The sequence below is a fragment of the Canis lupus genome, chromosome 25 (genome assembly GCF_003254725.2).
Source record: "Canis lupus dingo isolate Sandy chromosome 25, ASM325472v2, whole genome shotgun sequence".
NCBI lineage: Eukaryota > Metazoa > Chordata > Mammalia > Carnivora > Canidae > Canis > Canis lupus.
In genome coordinates this window covers 44,989,054-45,014,640 of record NC_064267.1, presented here as the reverse complement: position 1 = coordinate 45,014,640, position 25,587 = coordinate 44,989,054, and the positions used below count along the sequence as shown (strand labels likewise).

Here is a 25,587-nt window from a genome sequence, read left to right as displayed (position 1 = left end):
GTTTTATCATCCACAGCCAGGAAATTTCTGCAAGTCAAGTGGGTGCTAAAAATGATTAACGGTATTATCTCCTGTACGACAGGGTGTGTGAACTGGCAGTGCCCCGTACAAAGCAGCACTCACAGCTTTGGAAACAACCAATCCCCAACCTATCCCTTGGTGCGATTCGATATTTGCTGCATAAAGCAAACCGAAATGTTCATTCCTCAGAAGACAGCCATCTGGAGCGGGCAGTGCTGGAGGGCCAGCGTGGCCTGGGCCCCTGCCTCCCAGTCATGGAAGCGGTCCTGGTCCTCCGTGTCCGGGCCAGGACAGATGCAAAGGCTCCTGCATCAAGGTCAGCATCCCTCTGGCCCCACCAAGGACGGGGTGGGGACCAACCCCACTGCTCACTATTCTCCAAATGTGCAATTACTCTGACCCACCATCTTTGGACTTTTGCAGCCAGCAAACATGAGGCAGCAGTGAGGAACAGGGCCCCTGAACCGGACCAGCTTTTCCAATGAAGGTCCAGCAGGGGGCGCCCAGCGGGCTCAGTCAGTGCAGCCTGAGACTAGATCTGAGTCGTCAGTTCCAACCCCACTTGGGCCACAGGGCCTACTTTAAGAAGGAAAAAAAAAAAAGCCAGCAGGCACGGAGGCCGGTGCTGTGCAGGAGACTTATGTGAGCCTTACGTGAGCACCTCAACACCAGGCTGAGGTCTGGAGGTTTAGTTAAACATCCTGTACAGAACTGGTACAGTAGCTCCTAACGTCCTCCTCCTGACTTAAAGGGGGGGAGGGGCCGGAATCACATGTTTCATTTCTGAGTTTACATTTCAAAGCAGGTGCTTCAGCTGTGGAAGGGGAGAGATTATTGAGTCAATAAACAGCAACCTCCCTGCCACAGAACAGCGAATTATCTTAATTTGATAACAAGTTGTTTCAAGGAAATAAAAAGCTCCTACTCACTCCTCTACCTACTCTGAAATACTAAGTAATTCCGGGACAGGAAAGCGGGGTTTTTTAAACATGATCTCCTAAAGAATGATTATCATTTTCCTAACTTTCAAGGAAAGAAACAAGACAGGACTTGGCTCTATCATATCCCTGGCACAATGACCAAAGAACACTGGGTAAAGGAGGACTAAAGTTAATTTCCTAGACACCCTAAGAAAAAACTCAATAATATCCACATACCTTCTCCACTGTTTCTTTTCCCAAAGAACTCTTTACTTTATAAAAGTTAAGGGATCCCTGGGTGGCGCAGCAGTTTAGCGCCTGCCTTTGGCCCAGGGCGTGATCCTCGAGACCAGGGATCAAATCCCACGTCGGGCTCCCGGTGCATGGAGCCTGCTTCTCCCTCTGCCTGTGTCTTTGCCTCTCTCTCTCTCTCTCTCTCTCTCTGTGACTATCATAAATAAATAAATAAATAAATAAATAAATAAATAAATAAATAAATAAATAAATGTTATACTATAGTCTTTAAACTGTCCATTTTGGTTTTTGTTTCTTCTATCATTTGTAAATAAAAACAATTAGAAGTATTAACATTTCACACACACGTACTGTAAAAACGGCTTAGATTTCACAAGCAACCTCTACTCGATAACACGCACAGCCCAGACAAGCGAGAGTCCTTCCCCACCCTGAATCCTAAATACACGTAACAGACACCCACCACTGGCCCCAGCACTCACCAGAAGGCTGCCAGAAGACAGTGCCTCCTCCCTCCGCCTGCTTGGAACAACTGAAAGAACAGAATCCTAAGGAATCCTAAGCCCTCGTGTGGAGTACCTGGCTCTCAGGACCCAGAGGCAGGTGAAGCCTTCAGCAAAACCCCACACTTAGCAAACACACACTACCAATTTGGCTCAACGCCTGCTTCTTCCTACTTCTTGAAACTGAGAACACAGAGTGGATTATGAAGCAGAGAATTCACTGGATTCACTTCCTCCTGCAGCTGCTCACCTAGTCCTGCTTGCCCTGTCCAAAGGGTGTTTTAACGATCATAGCCTTTAATCAACTAAGCACCTACTATGTGCTGAGCGCTTGCCCACACCACCGTGAGTGAGGTAGTGGTGCCCCTATTCTGCCAATGGGAGGATGAAGCCACAGGTGTTAAGATGTGGAGATCCCCAGCTGACAGCTGGCACAGCCAGGACGTGAGGTCAGTTCTCCTGGAGCCCTGCGTTTCAACAGGAACCACGGTGGGCTTGCTCATGGCAGTGAGCCCAGGCAGCAGGAGCTGCTATCCTAAATATGTAGGGCTTCCCGTCTGGCAGGTCTTCTAGCTTCAGAGGACTCATGGGACACCCTCTGCCCATGAGGACAACTTTCCCCACCCCAGCTCCAGGCCTGCAGTCACAGAAACTGGGAAGAGTTTCCATGAAGGAAATCTGCCAATTATATATATAGCTTTTCCTTTCTCTAAGCCAAAGTGACCGGCACAGGGGTTTTGCCCAGGAAATATCTGAGTTCCAAACAAGCTGAGAAGGAAAACTGATGTTGAAATCTGGATAAAGGTCATGGTTCCTCACCAAAGGAGCAGCACTGACCACCCCACAGGCTGACGTCTGCTGGAAACAGCTGAGAAAGACAGGTCCAGGGCTCCACCCTATGCAGTTCCACTAAGGAGTTCATTCATTCAACAAGCGTGAATGACAGAGGAGATTTAAAACAACTAAAAATATTACTTAAATCCATTACATAGCTTCCTTTTTATTTAGCGTTATTGGGCAATAATTACTAAAAACAGGAAAAGTAAAAGGTTAAGGAAAACCAAAGTTTTTCTCCTGTTTTTAGTAGTTTTGGCCGCTAGCTCTAAGGAAAGTAACTCTCCCGATATCTACTCTTCATTTTTTTTTTAACATTTTTATTTATTTATGATAGTCACAGAGAGAGAGAGAGGCAGAGACATAGGCAGAGGGAGAAGCAGGCTCCATGCACCGAGAGCCCGACGTGGGATTCGATCCCGGGTCTCCAGGATCGCGCCCTGGGCCAAAGGCAGGCGCCAAACCGCTGCGCCACCCAGGGATCCCCCGGTATCTACTCTTCAGCTCCAGATGCTATCTTTCTACACTCTCTGGACCTCATCTGAAATCCTCTGAAACTCCTGTACCTCGGAATAACTGCTAAGTGTGGCAAGTTGAACTTCTACCCTCACTGACGAGTCGTGGTGCAGGTAAAAACCAGGAAACCTTCAGGGGGCACTTTTCTGCCAACCCAGTGACCTATTTCACAGATGAAAAAAGAGAGTCATGACAGCTAACAAAGCCACCTTTATAATAGACCTCGTAAAACCTCTGGATACCATTAAATACTTCAACAGTATTCTTTGGGGAAAAGGAAGTTATAAATACAGTCACAACAAATCACTCCTTGTTTTGTATGGGATGGCTATTCTGACACAATCACTTTAGGGCAATCATTAGGATGATGCTACGAGGAAAAAGCCAACTACATCAATCCCTACCCCAGTAAGCTACATGGTATGGACACACAACTAAGCAGAGGTGCCACATCCTACTTTGGGACAGTTGTGTGAGACTTCAATATGGCATTCCGCAGAAGCAGCCCCCTAAACACGTATATGAGTGAGGAAATACAGATTAAGTGATCAACTATGCGACATCTACAAAATATCCCACCGATAAAGGTGATCAGTTAGAGACTCATGCTGTGCAAGTGTTTACAATGAAAATATAAAATTACACACATATTGATGTGTGAAAAATGTGTGAAATGTAACATACGCCTCTGACATGTGATTGAAGGGGACCCAAAGAAAGCAGCTGCTGAGCTGCTGTGACCTTTCCGCCCCGACCTGAAATCTCCTCCAAAATCATTATTACCATGTACACACTCTACAAAATAAATGGATAAGCTGCCCTGCACACGGTTCCAATCCTGGGACCCTCCTGGACCCCACTCCAGAGCCCATGCACACGCCCCTTCTCCGTGGCCACGTCCAGACCCCAGGCACACACAGATGCTTCTGTCCCCAAGCACGCACTGTGTTCTGCACCCTCCTCTGCAATACTTGTCACCCGGCACTATATTCTCTTCTTCTCATGTCTAACAGGCTCTGAGAAGTCCCTGAATGCAGGCAGCATGGTTGTCCACCTCCGTCTGCCCTCAGGCACCCAGTGGAGACTGTGCCACCACACTGAGTGGTTGAAAGAAGGAAAAATGAGTCTTTCCAAAACATGCATCTTTTCCAACTGGTTTCTATTTGATTTCAGAAATCAGACTGCCCAGGTAAGACGGTGCTGTTGCCAAATTATTCCTGTATTCCTCAGAGGTAAACAAGAAGTTTTCAAACTGTCAAACTTGCTGGAAACACACACACACACCACAGGGATGACACACACACCCGGACACACTTACACATGGACACACACACAAACAGAAAGAAGCCAGCCCAACCCAAAGCTGCTCACCCGAATCCAGAGACACAGCTTCTGGGAAGCTCCTCGGCCCAGCACTCAGAGCATTTGTATGAGGGTAAGGGCAAGAGGAAGGGGCCTGGCCCACAGAATTGTCTACAATGACGAATGTTTGTTCTGTAGGACTTCAAAAATATCCTCTCTGAACAGAAAGGAGCAATGAAACCTACTTCCTGGCTCACGGTCGCTGGCACAGCCAGGTGTGTATCCTGCACTGAGGACAGCAAGCCTCAAAGAGAACCCCTGGCCTCAAGTCAAGACCCAAGAAGGTGTAACCAAGAGTGCAGATTACCAAGGAGCCTGTGCTCATCTGGCATCACAAGTGTGGGTCCCAAATGAGGCTGCACCTCAAAATCAGGGAAAGCTCTAAAACCTCACCCAATTTTCAAATCAGAATCTCAGGGGATGGTGCCAGAAACTTTTTTTTGTTTCCCCCAAAGTGTCCTCAGGCACAGCCAAGTTTGGGAGCCACCACCCTGAAGGAGATGTCAGCGTGTTCCCTCTGACCACAGAAAGACCCTATAGAAGAGAGAGTTCTCACCCTACCTGAGGAACGGACAGGGGCTACAGAGCGAGCTTGGGGAGACGGCCTTCAGACTGAGGCGCCCCACCAAGACCAGGGTGACCTGGACACTGGGCATTTGGTCCCTACAAAGAACAGGTTGGCAGGAGCAGGTCTGTGGTGAGGCAAGAGGCTGGGACAGCTGGGGAGCGCCAGGTCCCCTGGACCGTAAGAGCTAAGAACAGAGGTGGCACTCAGTGATTTATACCACATTTAGAAATGGGCAGAATGTGACTCTTTTTTAATGGTTTTATATTTCAGGTATATTCCAGTCAAACTTGTCTTTCCTCTTCAAGGTCCAGCTCAAAAGCAGTTGCTGCCAGGACCCCAGGGATAAGGGTAAAACATCAGACTGCTTTAGGTCCAATAAAGTCTAGAATAATCCACAGTAACTTTAATTAGAAGTTACTATTCAGCAAACACAGAAGGTATGAAACATTTCACTTAAGAAAGTAAGTAAGCAAGGGTGGCTCAGCAGTTGAGCATCTGCCTTCAGCTCAAGGTGTAATCCCAGAGTTCCAGGATCAAGTCCCACATCGGGCTCCCTGCATAGAGCCTGCTTCTGTCTCTGCCTGTGTCTCTGCCTCTCTCTGTGTGTCCCTCATGGATAAATAAATAAAATCTTAAAAAAAAAAAAAAAAAAAAAGGTAAGCCAAACTAAAAGAGAAATGTCTAATTAAGTATCAAATGACATCATAAATTAATTTGTTTCATTTTCAATTCACCCATTGAATAGATAGGCACTGAGTGCCTACAACCATACTATTAATAGCAGCAAACACTTACATCATGCCTACATTGTATTAACTCATTTAATCCTCACAGCAACCCAACAGTAGGTAATGTTACTATTCCCCACTTCTCAGATGAGGAAACTAAGGCTCTGAGTGGTTTAGTGACTTGATCAGGGCCACTCAGCTAGTGAGAAGCCAAACTGGGATTTGTGGCCAGGCCTCCCAGTCCTTGTCCCGGAGCCCTGGCACAGAACAAGGACCCATGGCGGGTACGGTCAACAATAAAGAAAGGAATATAACCTAGTCCTAGTCTAGGCCCTAACACTTGAGGAAACATAAATCCTGGCTATTCAAAGACATAGTCCCTTGCTTCCTCTGGGAAAACTAAAACATGGAAATACCACTAAATTTTCCCCATAAATGAAGTAAAAAAGTAACTGAAAATGTTACAGCATGAGTCCCTAACACACAAGCAGCGTAACTCATAAAGCACGATCCTTCCCTCGGGCTCCTGTTCCCCCACAGTATGGGCTTTCTGGATCCCTGCTGAGAACTGCCCTAATCCCTGCCCTCCGGGTGCTCAGGGGAGACCCAGAGCCCCAGTGAGGGAGGGTGTTGTGAGCACCCACCCACCTGCCCGGGGAACTGGATGTGTGCCTCGACAAAATCAGAGCCAGCTGCTGCTCCCAGGGCCAAGGTACCACCCAGCGCCAGCACAACCCGAGGAGTTGGAGGAAAAGGGCTCAGGCAAAAGCCCGAGGGCCATGAGCACAGGACACTGTGATAGGAGGTGACGTCCCTGACAGGGGTGAAGGGCTCCAGGCAGTGAAACTTCCAGAGAGGCACCGTCCTCTCCCAGGCAACATAGGCACAAATGCCTCGCAATCCCCCATGCTCCGGGCTCTTTGCCATCCGAGGCCCCGGGCCAGTACTCACCCCACACCCTGCCTGCAGGTGGCCCTCGTCCTGCTTCCCGCTATCCAGCAGTAGCACCTGTGTCCACCTGCCATGAGTCCCTTTGTCCTACATATTTTAGAAAATTTTCACTAAATTCAATTCAGCTGATTCTGCTTCCCTCAAAAGGGACAGTGCCTCTGACATTAGCAACCATGAAGTCAATCTCTCAGGTGAAATTTCTAGAACTGGAGGGGCCAGTAATGTGCCCTGGTAAGGGGAGGGTGTCCAGAGCCACTTGAGTTTGGCCCTGCACATGTGAGGTGACTGTGGGGCCTTGTGCAGAGCGGCTTTCTGGGAAGCAGTGATTACCGACTGCTCAAAACCCCATTTTTGCTTACCACCCTACTGAATTCCCAAGTCATGTAAAACAAGGGATGGCACTGGTAAAGAGCAGTGAGTGTTTAACCAAAGCGCCTGCAGCTCTGCTCCCCATTTAGCCCTTTCTCTCCACTGTGGCTCCATACCTCCCACCAGATCACAGCAAAGGCCACCCCACCCGCCTGACCTCCTCACATCCATTCTGGCCACCTCCTCCTGGAAGATCTAGTCTTTGGCAGCAGCCAGATCTGTAACAAAAACTGTTATCACCTCTCAGCTTTCAAAATCTTTTTTTTTTTTAAAGATTTTATTTATTTTATTCATAGAGACACACAGAGAGAGAAGGAGAGAGAGAGACAGGCAGAGGGAGAAGCAGGCTCCACGCAGGGAGCCCGACATGGGACTGGATCCCGGGTCTCCAGGATCACACCCCTGGCTGCAGGCGGCGCCAAACCACTGCACCACTGGGGCTGCCCAGCTTTCAAAATCTTAATGGCTTCCCAGTACCCAATGGCAAAAAAAGTTCAAACTCCGCACAGCCTGAAAAGCATTTTACCTCTGACCTCTGCCCATGTCACCACCCTCACACACTCTGCCCCACTGGGCAGAAACCACTCCTACCCTCGGACACTCACACTTGTTGGCCACGGTTCCCTCTCGGCCTCAGGCCTCCAAGCCTCTCATCCCTGACACCTGCCTCCCACTGCAGCCCTGAGCCAGTTCCTCCCTGGCCTGCTGTTTCTGGGAATGCCCAGCCCCACTGCACCCAAGGGGCTGCACACTGCATGAGGGAGGACCTGCATGGCTCCCCAGATTGCAGCCCACTGGAAGCACTCTACTGAGTGAGATCAGTGAGGGGAACAGGACCCAAGTCATCCTGGAATTAGCGGCAATCAAGTCACTTCTCAACAAATGCTCTGTGCTCTTGGGTAAAGCAGTGAACAGAACAAACAAAAACCCTTGCTCTCATGCAGCATACACTACAGCACTGGAACAAATAAAACTGAATGGACTTAAAGGAGGGACTGTAAGGCACGGATTGGGTGGAAGCATGAGAACAGAGGTGTGCTGTGCCCCACTGCTTCAACTTGTTTTTGCTGCATTATGACACTAAAGGAGGTGATGAAATTTCATCACATCTTTATTAAAATAGGACAAAAACTGAAGATGATGAAAACAATGACTTCAGAAATAAATCAGTAAAAGCACTAAACTCTGATGGCCCTGTGGGGCCTGGCACACTCTATAGTTCCAAGTTGCTACAGGAAGCTCATGGAAGAAGCCAGCACAGAACTGGAAGACAACTAAAATCATTACAGAACTCAAAGATGAATATCTCAGGCAGGGGGGAATATCCAAGTTAACTAAAACATTTGGAAACCCAAAAGAATATGGAAAATCTTTCCCTGAAGCAGAAAATGACCATATTAAACAAAGTATTTTTAAAATACCACTCTATCAAACAAGAAATAGCCAGGATAAAAACAAACTAAAAAGAACATGAAAGAGGGCAGCTCTGGTGGCCCAGCGTTTTAGTGCCGCCTTTGGCCCAGGGTGTGATCCTGGAGTTCCAGGATCGAGTCCCACGTCGGGCTCCCTGCATGGAGCCTGCTTCTCCCTCTGCCTGTGTCTCTGCCTCTCTCTCTATCTCTCATGAACAAATAAATAAAATCAAGGAAAAAAAAAAAAAAAGAAGAAGAAGAAAGAAAGAAAGCACAACATGGTCAGCCACTAAATGCGGTAGTCCGATGTACAAAAATCCTGACAAGCAGAAAATGTCTCAAGTTCACTGTTACAAAGAGTTTCAGGGTGAGGTTAAAAAAACTTCTAACAATATATTGCTTATAAGAATGAAATCTAAAAGAGCTATAAAAAAACTGAAGATAAAAGTGAGGGTGGAAGACAGAAGTATGCATTATCAACAAATTCTGAACAAGGAAACATAGCAATATTAGTATCAGAGTACAGTTAGGGGTAAAGTCTGTTCAGCTAAAAAAGATGTAACCTTGTTGACAAATAATTACTCCGTAACGAGGATACTAACATTTATGTGTTTAAAAGAGCTTCAAAAATGGTGGTGAAAAGTGTTGCAAATATAGGAATAAAATGACAAATATAATTGTCCTGAAACACAGTAATTCCTCATCAGTCTCTGGAAGATTAAGTAAATTTAAAAAAGGATCATAAGATCTAAACAACAAATTTCATAAATTGTGACATAGACCAAACTTTATTCCCTTTAGTAAATAGATTATCCTTCAAGTAAATGGTAAATGGTATCTAACATTTCTCACATTTTATAAAAAGTGATCTTAATGTCCGATATCATTGAGTGACAAGATACAGAAAAAATTAAACTAGCAACAATTGCCAATTCATCCATTAAGTGGAAGAGGCTGAGAGGCTCTGGCAGTACCACAGGACTGGTGGGGAAAAACAAATTCAGAGCCCAACAGAGAATGAATACCTCAATTTACAGCTGAGAGTCTTAAAGGAGTAGCCATGAAAGCAGGACAGCAATCAAAAGGAATGAAATCTTGCATGGAACTAGAGTGTATTACACTAAGACAAATACCATATGATTTCACTCATATGCAGAATTTAAGAAACAAAACAGATAAACAGAGGAAGGGAAGGAAAAATAAAGTAAGATAAAAATAGAGGGAGAGGCAAACCATAAGAGACTCTTAACTATAGGAAACAAACTAAGGGTTGGGGGGGCAAGGGGAGAAGCTTGGAAGGCACTTGAGGTTATAAGCACTGGGTGTTATATGCAACTGATGAATCCACTAAACTCTACCCTGAACCTAAAGACACACTATATGTTAACTAACTTGACTTTAAAAGGGGGGGAGGGGCAGAGAGAATAAAAAGAGACCAGCCAATGGAAAAAGTAAAGCCCATATTCAAATTAGCTCTATCACAAACTGGATTTAAGACAATCTGCTAAAAAAAATAAAAATAAAAATAAAAAATAAAAAAGAAAGACAATCTGCTGCTACTCTGCCTACCTACCAGAAGCAAAAGTAAATGCCAGCAGAAGACATCATCATCTCAGCATAAAATTATCTTGACAATTTTTCCAACAATGCCTGTCGACCAAAATTAACAGACATACCAGGAAAAAAGACTAAAGGAACAAAAGCCAAGAGAAAAACTAGACAATAGAAAAAGACCCATAAAAGAACCAGATATTTGAGTTTTCAAAGACTTTAAAATAAATATGCTTAATATAGGGACTTTGGCAGGTAACTAGAAACCTTTTTTAAAAAATCAAATGAAAATTCTCAAGCTGAAAGAATAAAGTAACTGAAAGTGAAAACTCAATAGATTTAATAACAGACAAACCTGAAGAACATCAGAAGATAATAATGATAATAAAGCATCCAGAGTGAAAAGAATAGAAAATATTTTTTTAAAGAATGTAAGAAACAGGGCAGCCTGGTAGCTCAGCGGTTTGGCGCTGCCTTCGGCCCAGGGTGTGATCCTGGAGACCCCGGATCAAATCCTACATTAGGCTCCATGCATGGAGCCTGCCTCTCCTGCGTCTCCCACTTCTCCCTTTGCCTGTGTCTCTGCCTCTCTCTCTCTCTCTCTCATGAATAAATAAAATCTTAAAAAAAAAAAAAAGAATATAAGAAACATATGGAAGACAGTGAAAAGACCTAACATACAAGCCCCAGAATAAAGGGGAAAAAATTGGATAGAAGCAATACTTTAATAAATAATAACCAAGCGTTTGCCCAAACTGACAAGAGAAGGAATGTAAATCCACAGATTTCAGAAGTGCTAGGAATGCTAAGAAAGATAAATACAAAGAAACATGCCTGGAAAAATCATAATAAAACATAACAAAAATCTTAAAAGTAGTAGACAATAGGAAGAAAGGTATATTACCCTCCAAAGAGCAACAGTAAGACTGATATATTACTTCTAACAGAAGTAATGGAAGCTAAAATACAATGACTTTTTTTTTTAAATGTAAGCCCTCTATCCAATGTGGGGCTTGAACTTACAACCCCAAGATCAAGAGTCACATGCTGCCCTGACTGAGCCAGCCAGGTGTCCCTACAAGAACATTTTTAGATTGCTGAAGAAAATCCCTGCCAAGCTGGAATTGTAGAACAAGCAAAACTATCCTTCAAAAAAGTGAAATAGGGCAGCCCCAGTGGCTCAGCGGTTTGGCACCACCTTCAGCCCAGGGCGTGATCCTGGAGACCCAGGATCGAGTCCCACATCAGGCTCCCTGCATGGAGCCTGCTTCTCCCTCTGCCTGTGTCTCTGCCTCTCTATGTGTGTGTGTCTCTCATGAATAAATAAATAAAAATCTTTAAAAAAAGAAAGTGAAATAAAATATTTTCAAGCAAAAATAGGAACCCCTACAAAAGAAATACTGAAGGGAGTTTTCCCAGACAGAAGGAATATTACCCTAAATGGATGAGAGAAATACAAAAAGAAATGAAGAGCAACAGAAAGGGCAAATAACCATTATAAATCTAAATGACCACAGACTATATAATAATGACCTATGAGTTTTCAAATATTTGTTAAGATTAAATAAACAATAAACAGAAAGGCAAGAAGAGAGCATAGAGGTTTGTTGTTTTTTTAACTACCACAAATTAACTGTAATTTCAATTATAATTTCAGTAGCAATGAAGAGTATAGAGAGTACAAACACTCTGAGATCCCTGCATTATCAGGGAAGCTCTAAAAAAAGTACTAACCATATTACAATTTAATAAATCAAGGATATATTTTATAATCTGTAGAATATCCACTAAAATAATGTATATGAAACAAGCTACTAGAAAAGGGAAACTGAAATAAGTAATCCATTTAAGAAAGGAAGAAATGTGTGAAAAAAATATAAAAAGACAAAGAGAAAACAAGTAACATTTTAGATTTATACCCAAGTACAAGAGTATCTAAAGTATAGATTAAACATAATCCAATCCCATCAAAAACACTGGTCCATTTCAAAATTAAATAATACAATGGTCAATCTTAAAAACCACACAACCATGTGCTGCTGATAAAAGATACACCTTAAATATAAACAAAAAGGCTGCAAGCAAAAGAAAATTATATATAATTACTTACAAAACAATTACCAACCAAAATAAAGCTACTGCAGCTATAGTAACTCAAACTTTAAGGCAAAAAAAATATAAAGAGAACAGAGAGTTATTTCATAAAAGATTCAATCTAGTAAGAATATAAAATAACCTTAAATCTATATGCACTTAAATATAACCCTCTAAATACATAAATCAAAACTAACAGAATGAAAACAAACAAACAACAACAAAAAAAAAAAAAACAGGGAAGTCCACAATCACAGTAGGAGATTTTAATAAGTCTTACTCAATAACTAATAAGACAAGCAGAAAAAACAAATCAGTAGGTTATAAAGTATTTGAGAAAAATAACTAATCCTTTGTCCTAATCAAATGCATACAGGAACTACTGAATCCAATGTTATGTTCAAATGCACATGGAACTTTTATGAAAACTGGTGGGTCATAAAAAGTCTCAACAAGGGATGCCTAGGTGGCTCAGGGGTTGAGCATCTGCCTTCAGCTCAGGGCGTGATCCATGGTCTGGGGATCAAGTCCCATGTCAGGTCCCCGTGGGGAGCCTGCTTCTCCCTCTGCCTGTCTTTGCCTCTCTGTGTTTCTCATAAGTAAGTAAAATAAAATCTTTAAAAAAAAAATCTCAACAATTCTGAAGAATTAAAATCAAAACGTTTATTTTCTGATCATAGTAGAATGAAGCTAGAAATCAATAACAATACAAATAGAAAAATCCCCCAAGTGCCATATTAGGAACTGCACAGATCACAAATAGACACAAAATAGGGCAGCCCCGGTGGCTCAGCGGTTTAGCGCCGCCTTCAGTCCAGGACATGATCCTGGAGACCTGGGATCGAGTCCCACGTCAAGCTCCTTACATGGAGCCTGCTTCTCCCTCTGCCTGTGTCTCTGCCTCTCTCTCTCTATGTGTGTCTCTCATGAATAAATAAATAAAATCTTAAAAAAAAATAGACACAAAATAATATACATTATGGGTCCATTTATATCAAATAACTAAAAGTCAAAACTAATAATCTAATAATGTTGAAGGTCAGGATAGTGGTGAAAAAAATATAAAAAGACAAAGAAAAAACAAGTAATATGTTAGAAAAAAACATATTTGTTGAGGAGGGCAACAGATCATGAGGGGAGACTTTCTGGACCTGGAGATGTTCTATCACTCGATCTGAGTGGTCATTACACATCAAGCTTGTACTTATATTTGTGTATTTTTTGGTATGTAAATCGTTTTTCAATCTAAAAACTTATTTAAAATATGTAAGTTCCAGTAAAACAGAAATTCTGCTTTGACAAACTCCTTTGGAAAGTTACAGTAGTAAAAATATACCTTCAGTACAAATATGTAATTTTGTGATCATAAAGCTGAAAATAATCTTAAAACATGTTAGAAAATGGAAAGAAGCATAAAGGAAAAATGAACAGCATTTTTACCAGTAACCTCAGCCCCCACTACTAGTGTATGAAATATATTTAAAAAAAAAAAAAGATAAAGCACTAAAACTATCACAACCAATGAAGGCAGATTTAGAAAGAGAGTGAGGTAATTTTGAGCTCTAAAGCCACAATCTATCTGAAAGCATATGAAGAAATCAATTCACAAAGTGAGAAATTCAATGGTCAATGCTCAACCTCACTTTGATAGTCAAAGAAACAAATCAAAACAAATTACCATTTTTAAACTATCCAAGTGGCAAAGATATTCTAAAATGTTAACTCATGTTGTTTGTAAAAGGATAGAGCAAAAGAACTTGCATGAAGTCCTGTTGACATAAGTTCTAAGGGCAAGGGGCAATGAGATAGCAGAATCGTTAAGTTTTCACTGATTAGTATTAACATGTTCAATCATCAAAAACATACAATTTGGGACGCCTGGGTGGCTCAGTGGCTGAGGCACTGCCTTCAGCTCAGGGTGTGATTCCTGGGGTCCTGGGATGGAGTCCCACGTCGGGCTCCCTGCATGGAGCCTGCTTCTCCCTCTGCCTATGTCTCTGCCTCTCTCTGGGTGTCTCGCATGAATAAATAAAAGCGTTTTTAAAAAAATACAATTTCATGTTATTACAGAGGCTGGAATCTAAAGCTGGAAAATCCCTTTTCTCTTCATGTCGCTCTGTTCTTTGGCCTTGTGAGGGGTGGCCACTCAAAGGTGAGAAGGCAGGAACACTGTCAGCTCTCCTACCCATCTTCTGAAAGCTCCCACCGCCGCCACACCACCTATGAGGACTCTAAAGGCAATCTGTCTTTAGCTTCACCCCAGCTTCACTTTGTTCTTAAAGAAGAGAAGACAAGCAGACTCCTCTCTAGCATAAGTCTCCTTTGCTCCACCTCTTCCATCCACCCTGTCTAAAAATCTCTCCTCTCCCAAATATCTCCACCCATCTCCCTTGAAATCTCTTGTCCAACAGGTCCCCATCTCTTTACAGTACAGTTCTCTGGCCATTTGGAGGAGGAATAAAAATGGGAGACTTTTGTACCGTGCAATAAATGTATTCCTACTTTTCCAGCTACGAAAGGTCCACAACCATTAGTTGATTCACAATAATAGCAGCTTTCGCTGATTGGTTGTTTGTATCAGGCATGCAATTTTAGTAGAAATTGTGAAACTGGAAAATTACTACCAGAATAGCTGGATAACCAAAGATGTCCCAGGAAATGTAGAAGCTTCTGGGCAAATACATTTGTTCATTCTGCACTTGCTCCTTGAGCACATGTGCCAGTCACTGGCAAAGTCCATGAGGGAGACACGCACAGAGACTCCAGCAGTTCACTGTATGGTACACAACCAGTTCAGGGTCCAGACAGTAAATACCACAGGGGTTAGTGAAATGGACAATCATTAAGTGTGAATTTTAAGCAAAGAAAATATTTCTATCACCTGCAGCCCTAGAACTGACGGAAACATGACTACAGAAACATGACTGGGAGGAACTGGACCACAAGCTCTCCCCAGTTATCTCCATATTCCATATGCCATCAAGAATCACTCAGGGGATGAGCTTCCTTATCTTGGAATGTTTCTGCGGAACCTCAGTATTAATCTTTCTCTGGTCCTTTCAGCACATTCTCAGATGAAAAGGCAGTTTTTAAAGCACCAAAGAAATGGAAAATAAATGTGAAAGAATCAGTGCCTCTGCCCTGAAGGCTGGGAATCATCCACAACTACCTGACAGAGATGGAGTTCCAGAGGTCTCTCCAACACAAAAAGTCTCTACATCTGGAAGTCAAGTGTTTGGCACTCTGAACACATTTTCTCATAGAGACAATGTATGAATCAGGGTTCATTCTCAGATTGGGCTGACAAAGCTCCATACTAAGTCACATAGTACCTAAAGCCATAATACCATCCTATTTCTTCCACAACATTTTTACTGAGATACAATGTCCACAATTCACCCTTTTAGAATATACAAATCAGTGGTTTTTAGCATATCATAAAGTTGTGCAACCATCACCTGTATCTAATTTTAGAACATTTGTCACCGACTCAGAAAATCCTGGACCTCAGGGCAGTCATTCCTCTCTCCTCCACAGCCCCTCCCAGCCACTCATCCACTTTCTGTCTTGATAGATTTGCCTATTGTGGCTTTCATATCAATGGAATCACACAATATGTGGCCTTTTGTGTCTGGCTTCTCTCAGTCAGCATCATGTGTTCAAGGCTCATAAGTTGTAACATGTATTCAGTACCTCATTTATTTTTCAAAAGCCTTTTAAAAGTTCATACTTTGGGGATCCCTGGGGGGCTCAGCAGTTTAGCGCCTGCCTTCGGCCCAGGGTGTGATTCTGGAGACCCAGGATCGAGTCCCACGTCGGGCTCCCTGCATGGAGCCTGCTTCTCCCTCTGCCTATGTCTCTGCCTCTCTCTCTCTGTCTCTCATGAATAAATGAATAAAAATCTTAAAAATAAATAAATAAATAAAAATAAAAGTTTATACTTTGTACCTCAAATGGAATTCCATTTCTAAGAATTTATAGAAATAATTAGAAATGCACCAAAGAATCTGTGTGCAAGTATATATTACAATATTATTTATGATGGGGAAAAATGTAACATTCACTATAGGGATTGGTTAAATAAACTTACACATTTATATGACAGAATACAATGCAACATTAGTAGTATATTATAGTACAATGCAACAAGATTTTTTTTTTAAGATTTTATTTACTGGGAAGACTGGATGGCTCATCCTCATCGGTTGACTGCCTGCCTTTGGCCCAGGGCATGATCCTGGAGTACCAGGATCGAGTCCCGCGTCGGGCTCCCTGCATGGAGCCTGCTTCTCCTTCTGCCTATGTCTCTGCTGTGCTCTCTCCCTATTTCTCATGAATAAATAAATAAATCTTTTTTTAAAAAAATATTTTATTTACTTATTCATGAGAGACACAGAGAGAGGCAGAGAGAGAGGCATTGACAGGAGAAGCAGGCTCCATGCAAGGAGCCCAAAATGGGACTGGATCCCAGGACTCTGGGATCACTCCCTGAGCCGAAGGCAGACGCTCAACCGCTGAGCCACCCAGGCATCCCAGTAAACAAGATTTTAAAGGATATTATGAGAGGAAAAGCTCATTGTTAACTAAAGAAAGAAGGTTAAAAACTGTATTTTATAAAATGTATTTGTAGGATGACATCAACCAAAATATATTATGAGGTATCTTTGAGTAATAGCAATATGGATGGTTCTAAATTTCCTATTTACATACTTCAAAATTTTCTTCAACAACTTGAATGATCAGTAAAGTAATTTGTCTTTAATAACACTTTTCTAGGGGATCCCTGGGTGGCGCAGCGGTTTGGTGCCTGCCTTTGGCCCAAGGCGCGATCCTGGAGACCCGGGATCGAGTCCCGCGTCGGGCTCCCGGTGCATGGAGCCTGCTTCTCCCTCTGCCTATGTCTCTGCCTCTCTCTCTCTCTCTCTCTCTCTGTGTATGACTATCATAAATAAATTTTAAAAATTTAAAAAAAAAATAACACTTTTCTACTGGGAGAACAAAAAACAACTTTTGGAATGTGAACAGAATTGAACTCAGAGTTCAATTCAGAGTCCCTCATGTTTTCATTATAGAGAAAATTTTATTGCCTATGTAATTATATACACACACATACACACAACGGAAATAAGTATAAGCTAATCAGTCCATTTTTAAAAGTTGTGAAAAGCAGAAAAGAGACAATAAATATAAATGCAGAAATTGAATTAGGTACCAGAAAAATGGAACTGATCAATAATCCAAGAACTGGTTCCTTTACAAAAACAACAAAAGGGATGGAGTTTAAGAAATCAGACAAGAAAAACAAAAGCTAAACAAATAAAATTAGAAATGCAAAAGGATGATACAACCAGAGACACTGAAGTTTAAAAGTGCAAATAATATATGCTACTAAATTTGAAGGTGGGGTTAAGTGGGAGGTAAATTACAAAAATGGAGTCAAGAAGTCAAAATGCAGGGGTGCCTGGGTGGCTCAGACAGTTAGGCAGCTGATTTCAGCCCAGGTCATGACCCCAGTCAGGGTCCTGGGGTCAAGCAGGGCATTCACTCAGCAGGGAGTCTGTTTCTCCCTCTCTCTCCCTCTGCACCGGCCCCACTCATGCTCTCTCTCTCTCTCAAAAAAATAAATGATCTTTAAAACAAACAAACAAACAAAAAGGGTAAATAAGCTCAACTGATCAGAAAGCAAAAATAAACCTCTTCACAGCTTTACCTCCCTTTCTCATACTTTCAAGAAACCATCAGTTCTAAAGCCATGTAAAGTGTTCTAGAACACATAAGGTTATGGAAAATTACTAAATGAGTTTTATGGGGCTAGTTTAACTCTGAGATAAAAACACAACAAAAGTTACCTCCTACCCCAAAGGAAATATCCATCCATACACATTAGATAGGAACATTCTAAACCCAAAATTAGGTTGCAAAATTTAACATTACTAAGAACAATTTATTATTAGGAAATGTACAAATATGTAAAACCAATGCAATCAACTAAATTAAAGCTCAAAAACACCCCAATAAAATACCTATTCCTATTAAAAACTCTAAAAGCATGGAATCCCTGGGTGGCTCAGCGGTGTAGTGTCTGCCTTTGGCCCAGGGCGAGATCCTGGAGTCCCAGGATCAAGTCCCGCATCAGGCTCCCTTCATGGAGCCTGTTTCTCCCTCTGCCTGTGTCTCTGCCTCTCTCCCTCTCTGTGTCTTTCATGAATAAATGAATAAAATCTTTAAAAAAAAAAAACTCTAAAGCCACAAATCACAAAATAATCCACTTACAGTTTTAGAAGTTTCTCCTCAGCCAGTAAGTAAACAGTAAAACTAACAGAGTAAAAATAAAAATATTCCAAGTAAAATGAAGGAAAAAATAAGAGAGACCACCAAGAAAGCCTGACTAATTCGATATGCCACAAACCAAAACCAAAAGCAGTTAGTTTTATCAAAACAAAATAAGTTTAAATGGAGGAAAGAAAAATCCCATTTGCATCAGCCACATCACTAATCAGCCCATAAATAAGATAAAACAAAACCTGAAAGTATCTGAAACTAACACTAACCCAAAATGTCAGAACTTAAATGTAAAGAAAGCTATCCCCATTGACCATGTTGCATTATAAAAGAATTGAGGGGAAAAAAAAAAATCAGGGAGCACACTTTACTTCTAGATTATCTAGCTTAATAATACAGAGAAACATACTTTTAAATATTCCATTCCTGCCATTAGAGTCATACTCTATACAGATAGATTTTAAAGTCAGCCCCTGAAACCAAAATTGTAGTCATACCAGAAATGCTATCTATATAGCCATTAAAACATATGAGGAACATTTTGATCAATCGACATGGAAAAATGTCCAGCATAATTTGTCAAGAGGAAATAAAAAGGATAAAATAAAAGGATCATAATAATGTCATGGGGTATGTGGGGGAAGGCACAGGTATTTAGAAATAAAGATGAACACTCTCGAGTGTGCACTTTAGCTACCTCTGAGTGGTGAGGTGGCATGATTTTAGGCACTGGGAACTTTTGCAAAGAGTACAATGTAACTTCTGTAAATTTGGAGGTAGGGAGGGGAACAGTTTAAAAGTAAAGAAAAAAAGAAATACACCAAAACATAAACAGCATATGTTTTCAGGTCACTGTATTATGGTTGTTTAGTTGCTTCAACATATTTTCCTGTGTTTTCCAAATTTTCTATAATAATCATAAAAAACAAACCTCTGTGCAAAACTGTTAGAGAAATGTAAACAACATGTTCAAAAAACTCACTTGGAAAAAAAAAAAAACTCACTTGAACCCACTCTTGTTCTTTTGAGCTTACATGGGCCAAATTCTCATTTTTTTCTCCAACCACTCTATTATTTTCAACATTAAATTCAAAATTTGCCAGGAAGCATTCCAATCAGAAAAAAAGAATAAGAAGCCTGAACTGCTCATACACACTTGTCCAAATTAAAAAGGAAAGCAAAGTGTGGTGAGGGATCAAGGTGTGGTCCAGAGTCTTACCGTGAAACTGTTGTTGACGTTCTTGGTGCTGGATTCAGCCACGCTGGCATCTGTCAGGTCCACCTCATCAAATATGATCGACTGGAGAGAAACACAGGCGCTGTAGTCAGTGTGGGGCCAAGACACCCCGGCCGAGCAGTGCCCCCCACTCTCCCTCGACCCCAACCAAGTGCCCACAAACACCCCAGTGCCTTGAACCTTGAACACTTGGTAACTACACGAATACTGACTGCGTCCACCCCACCTGCGCCTAACGAAGAGCACAGAGCTCAGAGGTAGAGCTCCAGGTGTTTTTTAAGCCAGGCATTCATTAGCGATTGCATTCATGGAGAACAACAAAACAAAACATCCCTGGGATTTCTGTATTTATTTCTTGTAATCAGCATTTCACTTTTACATGTGATAATATGCCCTCACACAGAGTCCACCTCAGGGAGCAGGGCTCCAAATTATGGATCTTCTGTCCTTCCAGCTAGCACACTTAAAGGGAAAGATCCTGGCTAAAATAAATGATCCTAGGAAGAGAGACCAACCCAAATAGAAGGGATCTGGCCATGGGAAAAAAAAAAAAAAAAGAGGGAACAGAGCAGAAGGAATCTAGACCTGAAGAGACAGACAGCCAAGCTCCAGAAGGAGGACTGGGAATTACACCTGGGACTTTCCTCCCAACCTATTTTCCTCTCCACTCTCCCCCAAATCCCCTCGGCACAGTCCGCATCTCCTGTTTACCTTACTGTGCCCTCTAAGAAGACTCCGTTGGGAATCCCTGGAGGAAATACTAATGACTTAGAAAAGAGACTCAGCCTTTTAAGTAATGAACCTCCTACCCCGTGCCCCCCCCCCCCACACACACACACAGAACTAAAATAACTTATAAGCAGTCTGTTGCCTTTTTTTTTTTTTAAATGAGGGATGTGGTCAGAACCCTCTCTAAACAAGTCGCTCTGTTCAATTTCAAAGTTTAATGCACTCTCTAGGGATACATCTCAAAAAAATCTGGAATCTGAATCACTGACATTTTAACACCAAAATATCAGTATTGACAACAGTGGTATTCAAAATACCAAAAGCTAGCTTTGCCACCACACCACATTCATTTAAACACAACGGTAACTGAGTGGCTTTCGCTGGCTCCCTGTCTTCCACTAGAGCTGCCCGGTGACTCGCTGCAAAGCTTACACACAGGCCAGCATAGAGGAAGGAGGAGCTCGTCTAGGGGCCTCGAGACAGAATGTCACAGTCCTGTTCACACACCAACAAGCCCAATAAGCTCCAAAAACAGCTTCGATTAGTTTCTCAGCTATGTACTACTTATCTCCAAACTCATTAAGTTGTACACACTAAATATTTATAGCTTTTTGCTTGCCAATTATAACTCAATAAAGTGCTTTTAAAGAAAAAAAAATCTATTTTAGCCCATAATAAGATTTATAAGCCTGCGACACTCTCCCACCCCCCCACCCACCCCAGAGAAAGATCTCTAACCGTAATTTGGTTATTTCTGTGAGACTTCCCCCCTTTCCCACTGGTGACATAGGACACTAAAGAAAAAGAAAGTGAGTCGAAGTCAACATTTATGAGAAACCAAAGTGCTCTAAGACAAATTAAAGCTAACACTCCAGAGCATTAGCAAGCCCACTGGAAAGAACAGATCCTAGCGGTAGAAGTCTGTCCCAGGATGTGGACTAGGCATAGAACCTGTCCCGTCGTCCCCTCACCCCACAGCTCCTCCTGAGTCTGTTCTCAGGTGGTCTCCACTGCACCTCACCTTTGCGGTTTTTGCATAGTACAGCGTTCGCCCCCGCAGCTTAAAGTATCTCCTTTTTGATCGCTGGAATGAATTGTTCTGTTTGGTCAGCATCCCCTCTTTGATGACAGTCTGAAAGCACAGAAACGATTCATGAGCAAGCGCCTGCACGATGCCCTCGAACCTGTCCCGCGGAACTGCACACCAACGGGCCGGGAACCTAACTGAAGTACTTCTCGCATTCTCCCTAGACCCTGGCCTATGGACAGGCCGAGCGCACTGCCTGCGAGGGCTACATAATTCTCCAAGGGCCGATGGCATGCCTGAGGGCTGAGGGTACCCTGGGCCCAAGGTGTGCTGGGCCATGCCCAGGGGATCAGCAGGAGGGAACATGAAAACTCGCAGGGCCACAGTAAGCAGCAAGGGGCCAGAGCATTCTCCAACTTCAGCATTTGGTATTCTTCAGCTATTCTTGGCCTTGTCTCCGTGTTCTCTGGCCTCCTGCCATTTCTCAGGATCCTGTTGCCAAAATTGTCGACGTAGGTTGCTGTGGGGTTCAGCACAGATCAAGGCCTGCGCCCCACTCAACCCTCACCCCAATTCACAAGCTAGGCATGTGCCTCTGCCCACACCGTCAAGGGAAGTGCCACAACCAAAGTCACTAAAACTCCTCTCATCCTGTAAACCTCATCAGTCCACCATGAAACTGGAGTTCCCTTAAGAAACAAGGTGGACAGCAGGCCACTTACCTTGGCTCAATTAAAGCCAAGAATAGGGCACGGCTTTTTCTGGAGCTGATTCCCCTCTTGTGCTGTCCCCGGGGGCTGGTCTAATAGGACAAGGGAGGCCACTTAGAAGTTATATGCTCAAAGAACTACTTGATCATTAGAGGTCTGAACCACTGGGAGCCACTAACGGGCAAAATGAATAAACAACGTGCGTGGCTCTCCACATGGGCATACCTGGTTTTCCCCAGCTAACAGAAACGGCCGTTCTACATGGAGTCTCACCATGGAATCCAGCAGAATGCACAAAAACTCTGCTCAAGTACACAAATACTGGCTCAGACAAGTTTTGGATGAATTACCTAATCCTGTATAACTTTGCACTTTAACCTTTTAAAGAAAGTATCTATCCCAAGCACTTGAGTACCTGTGGCCACTCAGCACAACAGAATATGAAACCAAGACACCCCATGTAACCTAAACACGTCAGAAGACAAGAGCAGAACACCAGCGCGGTCTGGTCCCTCCATCGGCCAACTCCAAACAGAGGGAGGGCACTCGGGATGCTGTTAACCCCCCCTGCCCCCGAGAAGAACACCAAAGCAAGCCCCCCCGGTCCCGTACGCACCACCAACACGGGGCCACGCACCAGGAGCCCCGCCCGAGCAGCACAGTACCCAGGGGTCCTGGGAAGGCACACGGCTGCTTTCCGCCTTATCACCGCCACAGGACATCCTCTCTGTGAGCTCCCTGGGCAGGGGGAGCCACACGTGCCAGCCCGTGACCAGGCGCCAGGTCAGGCCGGCCTCGCAGAGAGCAATGTGCTCCAACTCCCAGAGGCAAACTCCTGAGGGATCTCCCTCCTCATTCTGTGGCACATGCCTTGGCCTTTCCTTCTGAGGACATCACCGCCGGCTCTCCCAGGTAATTAAAGAGTGCCAAGCAGGAGAGACAAGAATACAACGTCACCCAAAGAACAACGGAACAGACATGCCAACCCCCGTCCCAGAATCTGAAACTGCCATCGTTAACTAAACGAAGGTGCTGGCTCTTCTGAGGAGCGGGAACGTGCTGAACCAGGGGCCGATCCAAGGTGAGAGCAAGGCCCACCTCTGATGGCAGCAGCTGCAGGGAGAAACCATCCCCAATACAGGACTACCAGGCTGCTTCCTAACATTCTTTTCAGAGCCCAGTACACACGGACACTTGTGTCAACGTGCTCCTCAGAGACCCAGAGCACGCCCGTGTGCGCACAGCGATGGGACCACGGGCGCCAGGGCTGTGCTCCAGGACAGCCTCCTCCTTGACCTCACAGGACTTGCTCACAGATGAAGGCACCTCTCCTCGCCCCCACGCGTCTTCCTTACCTCTGCAGGGGAAGTCACCACTTCCATCTCTTTCCTAAATGCAAATTTAAAAACAAAACAAACCAAAAAAAGACGACGACAAAACCAACAAGCCCAGACCCAGAAAAGTTAAAATAAGTATCTTTAAAGGATAAACGCTAGAGTATTTTTTCTTGCATCTCCCGCCACACATCTCACACATAAAAGAAAAGCAAAATTAAGACATAATCCACTCCACCACACACACACAAATCTTTCAGAAAGCGGATGAGAGCTGCGATCTTGGGCTACCCAAGGAGGGCCGCTGTTCTATTTATAGAACAAGAGCACTCAGAAAAAGACTCTGGTGGGTTTCAGCGGAAAAGGCTGGGGGAAAGATAAAGACCAGCATTTCTTTGAAGCTTTCTCAGAAACTGCGTTTCTTCTCCTGATTCGCTGCTCAAGAATACTATAGATATGCTGCAGAATATTTTTAAACACTCAGTCAAAAGCAATGAACTAAAAGTGGTCAAGAAAATAACACCCCTGAATAATCTGCTGTGTTTTGCATTTGGCAGCTTGTAAATGGCACCCACAGGAAACACTGCTCAGCTGGCAGGGCTCCTCCTCATGCCCAATGGAGCAGAGAACCAGAAGTCAAAAACCCAGACTCAAGCACAGCTCGATCAGGACAGGCTGGACAGCCAGGCTCTTAGAACCATTTTGTCAAGTTCTCTGCACAAACCAAAGGGCCCACCCACTCTGTCCTTCAAGCAATCCAGGGCACCTTCATTACCATGGGGAACAAGAAAGAAGAGACTGGAAACCCGTGCAGGCACCGAGAATCAGAGCGGCAAAAGTGAGCCCCACGGCCACCTCCAGAGAGGAAGTAAATCCCCAACCTGGACTCCAGGGACAAAACCAGCAGGCAGTCTTCAGCCTGAGCCTAAGCGTGGCTCTGGGTGCCACAGCCACCCACGGTGAGCACAGAGAGCACCTGGCCCACGGGGGCGAGACTGGGCACCTGTTGTGGGGGAAACTCAAGTCTCTAAGTCATCCTGCTCAGAAACAAAGGACTGAGGAAGGTAGCTCTGGAAATGCCCTTAAAAAGGCTTCAAACGAGGGGCGCCTGGGTGACGCAGTCGGTCAAGTACCCGACTCTTGGTTTCGTCTCCGGTCGTGATCTCAGTGATGTGGGATCGAGCCCTGCATACAGGCTGTGTGCTCAGCGCAGAATGTGCTTAAGATTCTCTCTCCCTGCCCTTCCAGCTTGTGTGTGCGCGCGCTCGCTCTCTCTCAAATGAAAAAATAAAATCTTTGGCGGAGGAGAGAAAGGCTTCAAACCAGTGGGCAGGAAAAGGAAAGAGCAGGCCCCTCGAGCCTTGGTCAAACCCGCCCAGATCATTGACAGCCAGGCCTATGGGTCTCAGGCCCTCATGTACACTTTGGAAAGATGGTTTTGGCCACAGTCTGGACGAAAGGGAGAGGGAAACCCGGAGGCACAAAGAACACTTCAGAAACTCTTGTGAGAGGGCGGCCAGGAACACTGAGCCTCTGGGAGAGAGGGGCATAGACATGAGCGTGCTCAGGAAGACCACCACCACAGATGGAGGCGAGGAGGACTCTGGTTTCGCGGGGGAGGCTGGGGGCTTCATTTGGGACATGCCCGTGAGGTCCTCAAGGGTGCCGGGGGAGCTGAGCAGAGAGACAGCAGCAGACAGGAGGTCAGGCTGTGAGAGGAGGTTTAACAGGGGAGACACCTTGGTACGGTCTCTATGGAAAAGGAGCGAAGGAGAGAGGCACAGGGAACCAGGAACCCCGGGACACCAAGCTCGGGTACAGAGAGGCGGGAACCCAAAGGAGGACAGGAGAAAGTGGGCACAAGGCCAGGGGTGAGGAGAAAGCACCCAGGCGGCCACACTGATGATGCCAACTGGGAGGAATCCGAAGAGAACATGCCAGGGTGAAGCCAGAGCACAGAGCACCAAATGTGACCGGAATGGAAGGAAGCAAAGATGGGAGGTGGGTTTTTTTAACCTGCATGTTTCTTAACTTTCTATAAACATAGAATCATAGTGCACGTACCATCCTTTAAGTTCCTATTTTTTCTGTCATGATACATGTCAACACCCTTCCCTATTAGTGAATATATCTTTGTCGGCCACAGTTTTTCCGTGTACCGAGGTGCCTGTGTCACTCAACTCA

General features: G+C 44.0%; 1 protein-coding gene across 4 annotated transcripts in view; it reads right to left on the bottom strand.

The window, feature by feature from the left end:
* The window catches only part of DGKD (diacylglycerol kinase delta), a 110,575-nt gene that overhangs the window by 63,842 nt on the left and 21,146 nt on the right, over positions 1-25,587 (bottom strand). For 3 of the 4 annotated variants that reach the window (XM_025463486.2, XM_035716873.2, XM_025463488.3), the window contains exons 2-3: positions 21,354-21,464; positions 19,586-19,666 (exon numbers count right to left, since the gene is read on the bottom strand). In XM_025463486.2, coding sequence (XP_025319271.1) covers positions 19,586-19,666; positions 21,354-21,464 — 192 coding nt within the window. Of the gene's footprint in view, positions 1-1,678; positions 1,797-19,585; positions 19,667-21,353; positions 21,465-25,587 lie in introns of those variants that run through there. The other variant, XM_035716874.2, reaches the window with a different exon arrangement.